The sequence below is a fragment of the Rana temporaria genome, chromosome 3 (genome assembly GCF_905171775.1).
Source record: "Rana temporaria chromosome 3, aRanTem1.1, whole genome shotgun sequence".
Taxonomy (NCBI): Eukaryota; Metazoa; Chordata; class Amphibia; order Anura; family Ranidae; genus Rana; species Rana temporaria.
In genome coordinates, this window is record NC_053491.1 from 384,523,307 (window position 1) to 384,540,096 (window position 16,790).

Consider the following 16,790-nt stretch of genomic DNA (forward strand, 5'->3'; position numbering starts at 1 on the left):
TTCTTTTATATATTTGGATCTGATGCTTGATTGCTGACCTTGCTTTGGAGACCATTTGTATCATTGCTGGATTTCCTTTTGGATATACCCTTATGGGAATGCTGTTTATGACCTAATCTAACAGAGGGTCATAGCTGTGAGGTGAGCGGCCATTACTACCATTGGTGGAGGTGTTTCTTCTTATTTCCACGCTACAGCACCTGCATGATTTCTACTCATCACCAGTCACTTTAGAAAAGATTCTATTTGGACTTTCTATTGTTGGACTTTTAAGCGCTGCACTATCTACTTTATATTCACCCTAAGGAATTTTATTAATTGAATCCCAGTGTTCAGCTGCTTGTTTTTTCATGTGGTTTATTGCGCTGATTATATTTTCTACTTAACTTAGTAAGGACACAGAATATGTTTCACACAGAGAACAACAGTTTACTATCTTGTTTGGATTCTCTTTGAATTTTTCTGTTTTTATGACTTTTTGCAAAAACATAATAGTGATAGGTGACAATACAGGGCCTAAAGCCCCAATCATTTCAACCTGTGTTTTTGTGAACCTTAAAATGTGTTATTAGAGTACAATCAGGACCTTAGCCTGTAAACGTAACATGATGTCATCTCTATACAGTAATGAACCCAAGTCATTCACTTCCCTTCAGATTTCCTCTATGTGAATAGAAAAGCATTCTAATAATTTGGCTCTGGACCAAGCACAGAGCCGTTACCCACATCGCAGGCCCCGTCGCCCGGGCATCAGCACTCATCCGTCCCAAATCTCCATCCACAGCAAACACAAAAAAGTGAAGAAGCTTTAGAGGAGATGCCATTACCAGACTGTCACTCAGTGCCCAGCGGGTGCCCGGAGAAGCGAGGAGGGATGTGGGGGAAGAGAAGAGGGAGAAAAGGAGACAAATAAAACAGCCAGGAATGAATGGAAGAATGAGGGGGAGGAAGCAGCAGGGTGGCGCGGGATACAAAGGCATCGCGCAGAGAGACGGCAGGGAAAATCTAGACCAGAAAAGGAGAGACTGTTGTGAAGACTGTGAAAAGATGGCAGCGCTGGGACAGTGATCTGAGGTCATGTCCAGGCTTCAGTTTAACCAAATCATTGCCATGAACAGAGAATTCACAAATCAATACCAAATATTTCCACCAGATCTGCAATTTGTTTTGTCATTTTTTTTAGGGACAATTAGGGACAATTTTTTTAGGGACAAATAGATGAGTGCTACATAATATATATATATATATATATATATATATATATATATATATATATATATATATATATATAAAATATATATAGTGAGAGACATAGAGGGGGAGAGAGAGAATTCACATTTTTAGAGTGGACCCATCCTTGCTTCAGGTGAATTAGCAGGATACATACAGAAGTACCAAGTCACTGATTTTGAGTTAAAGCAAGATCGGGACTCAAGGTGTTTTGAAAAGGATTGTCTGTGACTTATTATTGCCAGTCCTCTTATCACTGGTTTGTATAGAATTTTTCTAACTGACATTCAAAGCCAACATTTTTCAGAAAACCTTTAATCTTAATTTTGTTTTTACACACAGCTGTAAGAACTCTGATGAAGGGAGGCAGCTTGGCCTCCAAAACCTGTTGGGTCATTGCAACCAAGATCAGTGGATCACGGATGCAATGCACGGGATCCTGCAATAAGTGTCAATGGACTACGAGTCCTTTAAAGTGGATGTAAATCCTCTCCTATACCCAGTGAAGTGAACAGCCTCAGATGAGACACAGGGATGAAACAAATCTCCCTACGTACATTTTACATGTATATCAGCTGTCTTTAGCTTTCTCGACTCTTTAGTGTACATCGTGTTGGAAATGTTTCTTCTTCAGCAGTGGGAGGGGAGTCTGGGCATACACTGTGTGTGAGCTGATTAGAGGAAAGGCACACCCCCCTCCACATAGACAGAGGAATGAAGAAACTTGCAGAGCTGTACTGTGAATAGACAAGCTCTCTGCTTATCTGTCTCTAAGTTACCTCCCCAACACAAATTTCCAGCTTCTTTCATCTCCTACGTCAGAGAGCTTGTCAGAAGTTATCATGCTCGGACAGCGGAACAGAGCAGCAGAAGGGCAGGTCAGATTTCATGAAAGGGGTTTACAACCACTTTAATCAACACAGTTGTGTTCCATTAATACAAATAAATGGCAACCACCCCAACTAGTAACACATGGAAAAGTGACACATGTCAAAAAACAACAAAGAAAAATTCCCAGCTCACTAATAAATGAAACAGTTTACGTTAAAACCAGGGGTTTAGTTTGCACACATTTGCAAATATTTTCATAAGCTGCATACTACAGCAGACTCCTAGGACTTGTAGTGTATCCATTCACAGACCTCACAATCGTGGAAAATTGAAAAAGTGACAGGAGCGGCTGGAGATAGAAATCCCATGATCTTGTACGAGGGGGGGTCGGTTAAGACGGGATGGGGAGGGGGGTAACTTGGCACCAGTTAACACACTAAATATTGGTGTAACATAACAATTAATTAAAGGTGGACTTAGCCGTTAACTTTGTATCTAGCTGCTTGCCTGAACTTAAAGGGGGCAGGTACCTTTTACGAAGGTTGCCTAGGCGATCTGAGCAGAAGTTCTCATCTCTCTTTATCTCTCTCTCTCCCTGCAGTCTTCTGGGACATGTCAGACTGTTGGACCATTCATAATAATGCACTGTGGCTCACGCATGTGCAGTGGACAGCCAGATGCAAGATATACAATAAGAGCACTTCACCATCACACCTATATGAGCTTGTTGAACATGCTTTTCAAAAACCATTGGCATTAATATGGACTCCCCTTTACTTGCAGCTATAGCAGCCTCCACTTTAGTGGAGAGGTTTTCCACAAGATTTTGTAGTGTGTCTTGAAATCTGATGTGGAGACCTGCCTTGCAAACAGTTTGTAATTCATCCCAAATGTGCATGGTAGGCTTGAGGTCTTGGCTCTGTGCAAGCCACTTGAGTTCCTCCACATCAAACCATGTCTTTATAGAGTTGGCTTTGTACAGGGGCACAGCCATGCTGAAACAGAAAAGGGTCTTCCACAAAGTGTTACTACAACATTGGATGAGCATAATTGTCTAAAATGCCCCTTCATACCCTTCACATCGTTTTGCTCGTCGAGTTCCTTGTGAAGCCGCCGAGGATCTCGGCGAGCCAAGTTTCCCCATTGACTAACGAGGAAATAGAGAACGTGTTCTCTATTTGGCTCGACGAGTTCATCGTCGGCTTCCTCGGCCAAAAGTGTACACACGAGCGGGTTTCTCAGCAAAATATGGCTCCGATCGAGTTTCTGGCTGAATTCTGCCAAGAAACTCGGTCGTGTGTACGGGGCCTTCGTGTTTTTCAGAGCTCCACACAGATACTGTGTGTGATCTAAGTGTGTTACTAACAAGTTCCATTTTCTTTTAGCAGCTGGGGTCTGTCTATTTTTATAACCTGCGTTTTGGAAACATATCAGTTAAACTGAAAGTTGAAACCAGATGGTTGCAATAAAAAAAATCAGCAGATTTGCTTGCAAACACTGAATGTAAGGCCAAAATGCCACTGTAAAGCTATGAGTACATCGAACAACAGAGCTGAGGGGGTGCGTGCACAGTCAGTAAAGGGAAGTCACATGACTTTCTGTGGCTCAGGTGGCAGACTGGTTCTAGTTATTCTGCAAGATTCTGACTTGCGAATGGCACTAAAAACAGACCGAAAAACTAAACTATCTTTGTAGGAAAGATATGCTACTGTTTTATATGTGCATGTATTAAAGTGGTTTTAAAGGCAAATCATGTTTTACCTTAATGCTTTTTATGCATTAAGGTAAAAAATGTGGCATTACTTGTATCCCTCATCTCATACTTACCCGAGCCCTCTCTCGATTCTGCGCTGTGCCCGAATGCAGCAGTGCTGCTCTCTCTTCCTGGTCTCACAGGACAGATTGGGGGCAGTGAGAGTCATTACAGAAGGCATAGAGGACCCTGCTCATGGAGCTTACAATCTAAAGGGAGGCTAAGATAGTACAAAAGGTAATTTCTGCAGGGGATGATCTGGTGGAGGTGACACACGTATGGGTTTTTAGGTGGAATTAGGGTAGGAATCCCTGAATAAATGCAATTTAAAGGATCGCCTCAAGGCGGAGAGGAAAGGAGCAGACATATTTGGGGTACGGAGTTCCAGAGGATGGGAGAGGTTCTGGAAAAGTCCTAGAGGCAGAGGTGGAAGGAGGTAACAAGGGAGCTAGAGAGCAAGACATGGTTATGGATATAGCTGGGGGCGATGTTGTGGTTGGCTTTGTACGTTGTGGTTAGTATTTAGAATTGTACACCTTGGACTAGTGGTAGGCAGTGAAGGGAGTGGCAAACAGGGGCAGAGGTCACGGATCAGTTAGTAAGGTGTATTAGCCAGGCAGTAGCATTAATAATAGACTGAAGGGGGGGGGGGGGTAACCTGTGTAAAGGTAGGTTTGTGATTAAGGAGTTGTAGTAGTCAAGGCGGGATATAACCAAGGAGTGAATAAGTTGTTTTGTGGTGTTGCAGAAGTTGGGGCAGCAAGATTTAGCCAGTGATTGGATGTGGGGGCTGAAGGCGGGGTCAGAGTCTAGGATTACACCTAGCACCATGGCATGTGCAGAGGGACCAATGGTTGTACTGTTGATTTCAATGGTAAAGTCATGGGGAGGGGATCAGGTAGGGGGAAATATTACAAGCTCTGTTTTAGAAAGATTGCGTTTGAGAAGTGGTGTGACATCCATACTGATACTCTGTCAATTTGTGATGTGTGAGGAGACCGATTGTGTGAGCTGGAAGGTAAAGAGGTAGATCTGCGTGTCATCGGCGTATATTTTGGTGGTACTGGAAGCCATGGAAGGTTATCAACTGGCCCAGGGAAGAGGTGTAGAGACAGAATAGGTGGAGGAGGAGATGGTGTTGTATGTGACACTGAAAGTGCCCTGAGATAGGTAAGAGGAGAACCAGGAAAGAGAAGAGTCACATAGGCCAAGGGAGTGGAGTTTATTGAGAAGGAGAAGGTGGTCAACTGTGTCAAAGGCAGCAGAAAGGTCTGAGTATGAGCAAAGAGTAATGGCAGTTGGTTCTAGAAGTTAGTAGGTTGTTAGTGAGTAGGATGTAGGGGAATCAAGGAGGTTGTTGTCAGTAAGGTAGCGACTCAAAGAAGCTTGAAGGCAAACCGGAGGAGGGCCTTAAGTTATTCATACAGGTGGGGTCCAGTGAGGGTTTTTTAAGTATGGGGGTAACATGTGCATGTTTGAGTGGGGAGGCAAAAGTGCCAGAGGTGAGGGAGAGGAGAGGTTGAAGATGATATTTTTGTCAGTGCTATTGTATGTCTAAGGCCCCGACCAGGCCCGGACTGGCCATAGGGCACACCGGGCAAATGCCCGGTGGGCTGGGGCTGTGACAGACTGTGATAGGGCCGGGGCTGTGACAGGGCCGGCCCTGGGTTCCGACATGCAGGGCTGGCCGCGGATGCCTCGCATACTGTGGTGTAGCGTGCGTGGGAGGTGCGGGGGGGGCCGTGGCACTGGGTACAACATTTAGGGGGTGCCCGCCAGTATATGTCAGTGGCTTCCTCCTCCTAAATGTGCTTTCCTGTGTCCCCTTGCTGTGTCGCCATGTTAAGTCTCAGGCGTCCTGTGATTGGGCGTAAGGGGTCATGTGCGGCGGCGGGGCTGGCCTATCCACGATCGCGGTAGATCCTGGAGTCCCACCTCCGCCCATGTTCAGTCTCCTGCACCCTGTGATTGGGCGAAGGCGGGACTTCTTGAGCAACTGCGATCATTAATAGGCCAGCCCCGCCGCCGCACATGACCCCTTACGCCCAATCACAGGGTGCCGGTCTTGAATCTGAACATGGAGAAGCGCGGGGCCGCTGTCTTCTCCGCCTCCTCCTCCTCCTCTCCTCTCCTCCAAAGAATAGAAGGTGAGACTCCCTCATGATCGTGAGAGTCGTGTTGCTGCCCGGGGGCGGGGGAGTTTGTTGGACACGGTTTATATTTATATTTCAACAAGGAGTATGATTTAATAGAGTTTGAATTTGGACACTGTAACTTCCTAGGCCAGGTCACACTGTCAGTCCATAACTCGCCCTCATTAGTATTGTGTCCTAGGGGATATTTAACCATGATTCACTTTTTGATAGCAGGATACAAGGACTTACATTTATTCATGAGTATTTATCGAGTGAAATTAATGTATGATGGTACTATGTTATTTTTTTTAAATGGCATTAGGCTTTATGATGGGACTGCTTTTAGAAGGGGATTTGGGCAACTTGGAGGCTTTAGGCTATTTTCACATGGGCAACTAGCACCAGTTTGAATGACTGTTTCAGGCACCTATAAATGGCTAGTTGTGGCTGTTGAGCCCGGTTTCAGCTATCCGTGGCTGTCCGGATAGCCTACAATGATCTGTGGTGATCACTGCTCATGCAGGGATCAGCGCAGGTAAACAACGGCTGTTCGAACAGCCTCTGACAGCTATTATTGAAAAACCTGTTATTGAAGTGTACAGGGCTTGACAGCCACAGCTAGCCGCTTACAGGTGGCTGAAACAGCTGCAGGAATCAGCAGTAATTCGCACACGGTTTGGGGAGATGGAGCAGCCAGCCAGAGAGAAAGAGTAGAAGAGTCATACTACAGTGTAGTATAGTGGTCAGTGTAGTGGTCAGTATAGAAATTAGGTAGGTCAGTATAGTGGTCAGTATAGTGTAGTGGTCAGTATAGGAATCAGGTAGGTCAGTGTCGTATAGTGGTCAGTGTAGTGTAGTGGTCAGTGTAGTGTAGCGGTCAGTATAGGAATCAGGTAGGACAGTGTAGTATAGTGGTCAGTATAGGAATCAGGTTGGTCAGTTTAGTGTAGTGGTCAGTATAGTAGTCAGTGTAGTGTAGTGGTCAGTATAGGAATCAGGTAGGTCAGTGTAGTATAGTGGTCAGTATATGAATCAGGTAGGTTAGTATAGTGGTCAGTGTAGGAATCAGGCTGGTCAGTATTATTGTAGGAAGGCAAGGGACAGGACTCAGGGGAGTGCTAAAAGTTTGCAAGTTAGGGGGGGCGCAAATTACTTGCCTTGCCCCGGGAGCTGACAACCCACGCTACGCCACTGCTCGCATATGCAGGGTGGTGGTGGGAGGAGCGGAAAGAGTAGTATCTTCATCCCCTCCCACCAAGCTGTTCCATGGCAACCGAGGCTGGCGCTGAAAGTCCCCGTTCGCGCATGCACATCAGTCGGGCACCTGGCAACCAGGACAAAAAGAGGAACAGAGAAGCAGAGGCTCCATCACTACACTATATGGGGCCTCTATAGCACATTATGCACCGAACCACACCACCACTATATTGCTGGCTTTCATGTGCAGGGTCTGATCTGGAGTGTGATTGTGCAGGAATTGGGGCTGATCTGGGGTGTGATGGTGCAAAGGTCAGTTAATTTATTACTAATATTCAAGTGGTTTACAGCATTTACTTCATATAGATTCCTTTTCATGTGAAATTGACAGTTTTTTTTTTTTTTTTTTTTTTTTTTTTACATTGCTGAATCTGATAGCTCATCTATGTCCTCAGCATCATATGTCCCAATTACCACCCACTTTGATAATGTTTCTTTGAAAACATTTTTTGGCACACTATGCCCAAAAAGTTGCCCCTGGATTAGAGCAACCCTCATCTTGTGCTGCTTCATACTATTTTCAGGACTCCACTATCAAAACCCGAGTTAAAGTATGACAAAAAACAGCATTGTATGGCAGCTCTGATCTAAATTGGCCCCAATATGTCAGATTAAGCTTAAAAAGGTACTGTAATCAAATCCACACATCCTGGAACCCCAATTTCCCATCATCAACTGCCCCCGCGAACACAATCACCAGACCCCGGGCTGCTCAGTCTAAAATGCCCGGGCCTTTTTTTTGGCCCAGTCCGGGCCTGGCCCCGACGGACCAGTTTCAGCAGACATGTTCGGTCGTGTGTACGGGGCCTAATCCTTCATAAGATAAAGAAAAAAGGAAATTTCCTGTCAGTACTGGAGTGTGCTTGCCCATATTGAGAGTTTTTGCACTATCCCATCTATGTTCTCTGCCCTGGTATTCTACTCCATCATCTCTGCTCTTATCTTGACAGTTCCTCCATCCTATTCTCTGGCTGTCCTTCTTACCCTTCTCTGCACTGCAGACTGTACACTCTCATCTTCACTGTGCCACTTCTTCCCTCTGGTTCCCTCTCCCTCCAGCTCTGTGGCCCAGGCTGTGCCCTCTCATGCTCACTCCACCTCTCCTTCACTGTCGCTCCTTCTCCCTTCTGGCTCTGTCCTTCTACCCATACCCCAGTAGTGTATTTAGGTTTTGTGCTGCCCTAAGCCTGACTAAACTCGTGCACTCCCTAATTTAAATATGACCAACCCCTTCCTGTCAAGGCCACACCCTTTTCTGTTTAAGACCTGCCCTGAAATTTTCAATTGGGGACAGTTCTTAGGGCCTGGGGGGGGGGGGGGGTCATTGGATTCCCTTAATTTGCATAGATGTCCTCTGACTTCCTGTTTGGCTATGGCTCCAGTGTTATCTAACAATACTCACCATTATCCAGGATATATGTGACTATCTCAGTATGTCCGCCTCTTGCAGCCAGGTGGAGTAGAGAGCACTGCTCTGGGCTCTGTATTCTTAGGCTTGCTCCGTTCTTGCAGAATTCAGTCACCTGAAGACAGAAAAGAAAGGGCATTTAAACTTCAACTACAATTAGAACCTAACTCCAGCTAAAACTTTTTCTTTTAAATTTTGGGTAGTATGGAGTAGAAATATAATTTTGGTCAGTTTTTATTGTTTTGTGCCTCCACTCACAGAATATAAATTGGAGGAGATAGGGGTCACTGAGACAGGAAGTCCCAGACAACAATACAAGTTTTGCAGAAATGTTGTTGCTATCGCTATTCCTTTTGGGAAGATATTTCATTACTTTCTGTCCCTCTAACCCCCAATCACCAAAACTGGAGGTGAAGGGAAATCTTATGAGACACAGCGGTAAAAACCCAACAGATATTCTATCCATAAACCACTAATGCTCTTTAACGACTTAAGCCCTGGACCATATTGCTGGTCAAAGACCAGAGCACTTTTTGCGATTCGGCACTGCGTCGCTTTAACTGACAATTGCGCGGTCGTGCGACGTGGCCCCCAAACAAAATAGAGCTTTCTTTTGGTGGCATTTTATCACCTCTGCGGTTTTAAATTTTTCCGCTATAAACAAAAATAGAGCGACAATTTTGAAAAAAAAATGAATATTTTTTACTTTTTACCATAATAAATATCACCCAAAAATATATAAAAAAACGATTTTTTTCCTCAGTTTAGGCCGATACGTATTCTTCTACGTATCTTTCTAAAAAAAAAATCGCAATACGCGTTTATTGATTGGTTTGCGCAAAAGTTATAGCGTTTACAAAATAGGGGGTAGTTTACACACACAGCTCCCGGTTTTCACTCTGTAACGAGCGATCGCAGGTGCCCGGCGGTGATCGCGACCACCAGAACCGTAGAACTGCGGCGGCTGGTCGGCATCTAGTTAAGCTTAACCCAACATTACCTTCAGTTGTACTCAGTTATACAGATTCCTCTTCTGTACTGAAATGTCTTACTCTATTTCACTACACACTGTGAGCTTTTCACAGTGTACATCAGAAGCTGCAGCAAGTCAGATCCTGCCTCATTTGATGGCTGAAGGACTTCCATCATTATATAGCCAAGGCACAATGCTTTATTTTATTGGATGTCAGTTCTTTAAGTAATAGAGGCTCAGAATCATATGTGGGCATTACTTAGGGTAGTGTGAATGCAAATGCAGCATGCCTAGAAATGACCACTCCTTTAGACTGACACCCACCCATTAAAGTATTTTGATTTTTACATAACTCCTTCAAAGAATAGCCCTCTGTCTGCAACAGTGCTGGGGTCTCTTGAGAGGAGTACAGGGTTCTGTGGTGTATTCGGGTAGTTATGTACAGACCCTCCCACCAACCATAATCTGCCTGCATTGCAAAGACATGCACAGAGATCCAGTGATGACATCAAGGGTCTAAAATAAGGTATGCAATGAAAATGGAAAAGTTTATTTTATTTTAAAATGTCAGTAGTATGTTGAGGGGGAAGGGGCAGCGAAGGCAATATAAGCAGATTAAACTTTAAAGCATTAAAATATACCTAAAGGCAAAACTTTTTGGGAACACCTGCCAGTTTCTATTGCTATCTCCATTAGGGAGATTCACCCTCTCTCTATTTTTTCTGTGTACCATTATCACTGAAAGTGAAAGAAACTAAAATCCCAAATTTTGGGTTGTCCCCAGGAAACTAATAGAGGGGAAACCTTCCAATGGGACATGAGTTTTAGTAAAGGGGTTCCCTTAAAGCGGGGGTTCACCCTATCGACGGGAAAAATTTTATTTTTTTTATTTTACCTTAAAATCAGGCATTGTAGCGTGAGCTACAGTATGCCTGTCCCGAATTTTTTACCCCCGTACTCACCTTGTAGTCGTCCATCGAAGATTCCGGGGAATGGGCGTGCCTATGGAGACGGAGGATGATTGACGGCCGGCTCTGGCGCGTCACGCTTCTCCGGAAATAGCCGAAATAGGCTTGGTCTTCACGGCGCGTGCGCATAGCCTGTGCGCAGGCGCCGTGAAGAGCCGAGACCTACTCCGGCTGTCTTCGGGGAGAGTGACGTGCCAGGGCCGGCCGTCAATCATCCTCCCTCTCCATAGGCACGCCCATTCCCCGCGGGAGCCGGAATCTACGATGGACGACTACAAGGTGAGTACGGGGTTAAAAAAATCGGGACAGGCATACTGTAGCTCGCGCTACAATGCCTGTCTCGATGGTAAAATGTGTCGGGGGGGGGGGGGGGTGAACTACCGCTTTAATTTGTTTAGAGATTTCCTCTCACTTCCTGTTTTGGCTATGGGACAGGAAGGAAGTGAAGGTATATCTCTCTAATGGCACAACGATGGCAAACATAAACCTTACAGGGGTTATAACCCTGCCTTACTCTATCCAAAATTAAGAACAAAAACAAGTTTTGCCCATAGTTCTACTTTAAGAGTGACTTAAAAATGGACTGCCGCACTCAATAGGTAACACATTTTTACTTCAGCCTTGCTGTAACAGAGTCTTTTTTATTTATGAATGTACCTCAACACAAGCATTTTCTTAAATAATAAGGATAACTTGCCATTTCGGCTGTCCTTAAAGCGGTAGTTCACCCCCCCCCCCCCCCCGACACATTTTACCATCGAGACAGGCATTGTAGCGCGAGCTACAGTATGCCTGTCCCGATTTTTTTAACCCCGGACTCACCTTGTAATCGGACATCGTAGATTTCGGCTCCCGCGGGGAATGGGCGTTCCTTTCAAGAGGGAGGATGATTGACGACCGGCCCTGGCACGTCACTCTCCCCGAAGACAGCCGGAGTAGGTCTCGGCTCTTCACGGCGCCTGCGCACAGGCTATGCGCACGCGTCGTGAAGACCAAGCCTATTTCGGCTATTTCCGGAGAAGCGTGACGCGCCAGAGCCGGCCGTCAATCATCCTCCGTCTCCATAGGCACGCCCATTCCCCGGTATCTTCGATGGACGACTACAAGGTGAGTACGGGGGTAAAAAATTCGGGACAGGCATACTGTAGCTCGCGCTACAATGCTTGATTTTAAGGTAAAAGAAAAATTTTTTTTTTTTTTTTTCGTCGATAGGGTGAACCCCCGCTTTAAAGTAAACCTCCCAGCCCACCTGGTAAAATACTTACCTTTTTCCCTAATCCCACAATTTTCACTGTGTGCTTATGTCCAGTGCTGCTGCTGCACAGCAATTGCAGGGGCAACATTGTGGCCAGCTTTCTATTTCTACTATGCATGTGGCCTCACTTATTGCTATAGGAGAGCCATTGTTAGGATTAAGTTCACCTGCTGGTGGCACTGTGCTGCTCTGGGCTGTTTGCTGCAGTTCCAGTGTCCACCAGCAGGTGTCTCTCAGAAGAAAGCAGGCTGTAATAACCAGCCAGACTTGCAAGGCTTATTGGTGTCTGTCCACTGTTAATAAACCTCACTTTAAGGACATTTACTTTGTTTGTTTGGTCTCAGTTTCCTTCCTACGTGTCTGATCTCCTTGCTGCAGAAACCTGACAGCCATACACATGCAATCCTCCAGCAACCCAGTGGAGTATGACCCTCCCATAGGAATGAATAGGGCTGAGGTGGAGGGCAATGTGTAGTACAACTAGCAGCTGGCTGGATAGCAAATAAAGGAAGCTGCACTCTCAGTCTTGGCCTTGCACACCACTGCAGTAAAGGTTATTATAAACCAGGGCTGTGGAAATAAATTATTAATTCCTCGATTAATCGTTAATTTTTTTGATCGATTACAATTCTTTTGATCGGTACTCACCTCTTCGCCGGCTCCTGGGTCTTCAGGGAGTTCCGTTGGAGATCCGGTGATGTCACGGACACCGGCGGGGCTTGCCGTGTCCATCTGAAGGGCTCCTTTGCTGTGCCTTCATATCTGCATGCCGGCGGGACCTTACTATCCGCCACACGCAAGGGCTGTTACACTTCCCTCTATCACTTCCCTCTATCAACCTGGGATTCTACAACTATCCACTGGGAGTTGTGATAGTTCCCTTCACGGGACATCTACATGCCGACAGACTGATGTTAACGACTCCTCATTTTAATTAGTAACAGCCCTATTATAAACATAAGCCTGTATTCTGGTAAAGAAGATCCTTGGTATCCTTTATTACATCAAATAGCTACAAAGCAGCTTGACAGTTATGCTGACATGTTTCAGCCACTCCGGACTTAACGCCTGAGTAGGGCAACGCGTCAGCCTGAAATGCATCAGAATACCGGGGGAGACAATTTGTAACCATTTGATGTAATAAAGGATAAAAGGATATCTTTATTGTAGTACTTGCTTGTGTTTATAATAGGGGCTGGCCAGAACCTAGTGAGAAATCTGTAGGCTGCCATTGCTTAATCTATTTTTGAAAACACTAGTTACCTGGCTAACTATTGATCTGTACTATTTTATTCATGCAACAAGTCTTAGTGAAGTTCCAGGTCAGTGACTTACAAAGTATTAAAGCTATTGGACTGGCAGCCAAGCAACTAGCATTTTCAAGAGGAGAGGTCAGCAATGGCAATTACTACATTATATCTGCTTGTATTAATTTGTAAAGATAATTAGGAATAACCTTCATTGAATAGCTTCGAAAATGTATCTGTTGCTGAGTAGATGACATTTTAGCAGTCAAGGCTGCTTAGTTGCAGAAAAACTGCGCACGTACACCTGTGCTATTACAGGCCAAGAGCCGCGCTTTCTCGAAGTCATCTGGTTTGTAACAGAAGAATCTGACAGCAGACAGACAGAAGGCCCATTGTACGCTCTTTGACAAGTCCCTGAGCTGTAAGCTCTGAATGGATAATGATCCGGCGTACAGGAAGGACTAAGAGGGAAAGAATTGATGTTCATCAATCAGGGAATATTAAGAGAGAGGAGCAGACAAGTACAAAGGATGTGGAAGCCTCAAACGGACGTGATAATGGTTAGAATTACAATGGTGATAATGGTTAAGTATGAAATTGACAGAGCCGTCTGAATGGAAGTCGCAATTATAGAAGCCAGATCCTGTCTGTAAAGAAACGCCATTTAGCAAAATGCAGGGCTAGAAAAATGGGTGTATAGTTCAACAGGGTTCCAATTAAAGGAGTTTTCTACTGTAAATGCCAGACAGTCAAATCACCTTACAATGACCTATAGATTTATTCAGCTTTTTCTACTTAAAAGTTGGCCTACCCAAAGAACAAAGGTTATAAAGCTTACCTCCCTACTTTCTGAGATGAGAAAATGGGACACCATTAGGGCAACAGGTATGCAAGCAAATGACACACCTCTACAGTTAATCCAAAATGAAACATTAATACAGTATGCTAAAATGGTTGGTTACATCAAGTGTTTTTTGCTTTTTTAAATATATTTTTTTTCATAAAGCAACAAATGCAATCATGATGGATGTTGGATGAATGGTTTAGGTTGATTTCATACGGTCATGATTTATTATTTAACCACTTAAAGACCTCAGGTGTTTTTCAGATTTGGTGTTTGCAAGACTAAAACATTTTTTTCTGCTAGAAAATTACTTAAAACCCCCAAACATTATATATTTTTTTTCTAACACCCTAGAGAATAAAATGGCGGTCATTGCAATACTTTTTGTCACACCGTATTTGCGCAGCAGTCTTACAAGCGCACTTTTTTTGGAAAAAATTCACTTTTTTGAATTAAAAAATAAGACAACAATAAATTTGGCCCAATTTTTTTATATATTGTGAAAGATAATGTTACGCCGAGTAAAATGATACCCAACATGTCACGCTTTAAAATTGCGCCCGCTCGTGGCATGGCGTCAAACTTTTACCCTTAAAAATCTAGATAGGCGACGTTTAAAAAATTCTATAAGTTGCATTTTTTGAGCTACAGAGTAGCTCTAGGGCTATAATTATTGCTCTCGCTCTAACGATCGCGGCGATACCTCACTTGTGTGATTTGAATACCGTTTTCATATGCGGGCGCTACTCGCGTATGCGTTCGCTTCTGCGCGCGAGCTCGTCAGGACGGGGCGCTTTAAAAAAAAAATTTTTTTGTTTTCTTATTTAATTTTATTGATTTTATTATTTTTTACACTAAAATATAAAAAAAAAAAAATGATCACTTTTATTCCTATTACAAGGAATGTAAACATCCCTTGTAATAGAAAAAAGCATGACAGGTCCTCTTAAATATGAGATCTGGGGTCAAAAAGACCTCAGATCTCATATTTAGGCTTAAATGCAAAAAAAAAAAAAAAAAAGGAAAATTTGTCATTTAAAAAAATGACAGAAAAAAAATTGTCTCTTTAAGAGGCTGGGCGGGACTGACGTTTTGACGTCACTTCCGCCCAGCAGAGCTATGAGGATGGGTGGGGGCCATCTTGCCCTCACTCAAGTCCTCACTCTCCAGGCGGCAGCATCGGATCTCCTCCGTCGCTACCGACGGCTCCGGTAAGCGGCGGAGGGCGCGGAAAAGCGGCGGGAGGGGGGGGGCCCCTCTCCCGCCACCGATAATGGCGATCTCGCGGCGAATCCGCCGCGGAGACCGCCGTTATCGTTTACACTGCCGCCCGCTGAAAACATGGATATCTCAGTTGTGGCAGCAGCTGCTGCCGTTACTGAGATATCCATGTTTAAAAAGAGGACGTATATATACAGTGGGGGGTCCGTAAGTGGTTAAAGACAGGACCCTGTGAAGCAAACTAATTTTCGTGTGTAGGCTTTAACGACGTGAAAAAATGTGCATGCTCAGAAGCAAGTTATGAGATGGGAGCGCTTGTTCTGGTAAAACTAGAGTTCCTAATAGAGATAGCACATTTGTCACGCTGTAACAGACTGAAAAGCACGAAGACTGAAAAGCGCAAAAAAAATTACTAAAAATGCCATAAATCTATCCCCTATTTTGTAGACGCTATGGGCCAGATTCATGTAGAATTACGGCGGCGTAACGTATCCCGTTTACGTTACTCCGCCGCAAGTTTTCAGCGTAAGTGCTTGATTCACAAAGCACTTACCTGTAAACTTGCGGCAGCGTAGCGTAAAGCCGTCCGGCGCAAGCCCGCCTAATTCAAATGGGGCGTGTACCATTTAAATTAGGCGCGTTCCCGCGCCGAACGTACTGCGCATGCTCCGTTTTTAAATTTCCCGCCGTGCTTTGCGCGAAATGACGTCACCCGACGTAATGTTTTGAACGGCGACGTGCGTTACGTACTTTCGTATTCCCGGAAAAACTTACGCCAAAAATTTTTTGAAATTTGACGCGGGAACGACGGCCATACTTTAACATGGGCTGTCTAATTTGACACCACCTAAATAGCAATCGCAACTTTACGACGGGAAAAGCCGACTAGCGACGACGTAAGAGAATGCGACAAACGCGCGTACCTTCGTGGATCGCCGTAAACAGCTAATTAGCATACCCGACGCGGAAAACGACGCGAACTCCACCCAGCGGGCGCCGAAGTATTGCATCCTAAGATCCGAAGGCGTACGAAGCTGTACGCCTGTCGGATCTTAGCCAAATCTTAGCCAAATGCCGTTGTATCTTTGTTTGTGAATTACAAATAAAGATACGACGCGGCAAATTTGAAAGTACGCCGGAGTATCAGCAGATACACCGGCGTACTTTTTCTGTGAATCTGGCCCTATAACTTTTGCGTAAACCAATCAATATGCGCTTATTGTGATTTGTTTCTTTTTCAAAAATATGTAGAAGAATATTATATTTCACCTATTTTTTCCTAGTGACTCTGCCTGATGCATATATTTGCACTGGCTTAGTTTTCAGGTGAGTGGGAGTTCATTCTAATTGATGATGCTCTTATGCTTAACTAGGTCTAAAGTGGCCTTTGTTCTAATCATTATTGTTTTGTTTTTTCTTTATCTTTTCTTCCTGTACTACAATTGGTTATAACAGAATCCATATAAATCCATTAACAGCCACCTTTGTCATCATCAGCGTCCCTTAATTCAAACTTTAACCACTTGCCGTCGCCGCACCGTCATAATACGTCCACAAGGTGGCTCTCCTAGGCGAGATCACGTATTATGACGTCCTACCCTTTAGCCGCCACTAGGGGCGCACGCGCGCCGCCGGAGGCGCGCGCACGCGCCCCCCGCTCGCCCCCGA

General features: G+C 44.6%; 1 protein-coding gene across 11 annotated transcripts in view; it reads right to left on the reverse strand.

Moving 5' to 3' along the window:
* The window catches only part of DGKI (diacylglycerol kinase iota), a 483,473-nt gene that overhangs the window by 7,028 nt on the left and 459,655 nt on the right, over positions 1-16,790 (reverse strand). For all 11 annotated transcript variants that reach the window (XM_040345697.1, XM_040345695.1, XM_040345698.1 and 8 more), the window contains one exon: positions 8,609-8,729. In XM_040345697.1, the coding sequence (XP_040201631.1) occupies positions 8,609-8,729 (121 nt within the window). The remainder of the gene's footprint in view (positions 1-8,608; positions 8,730-16,790) is intronic.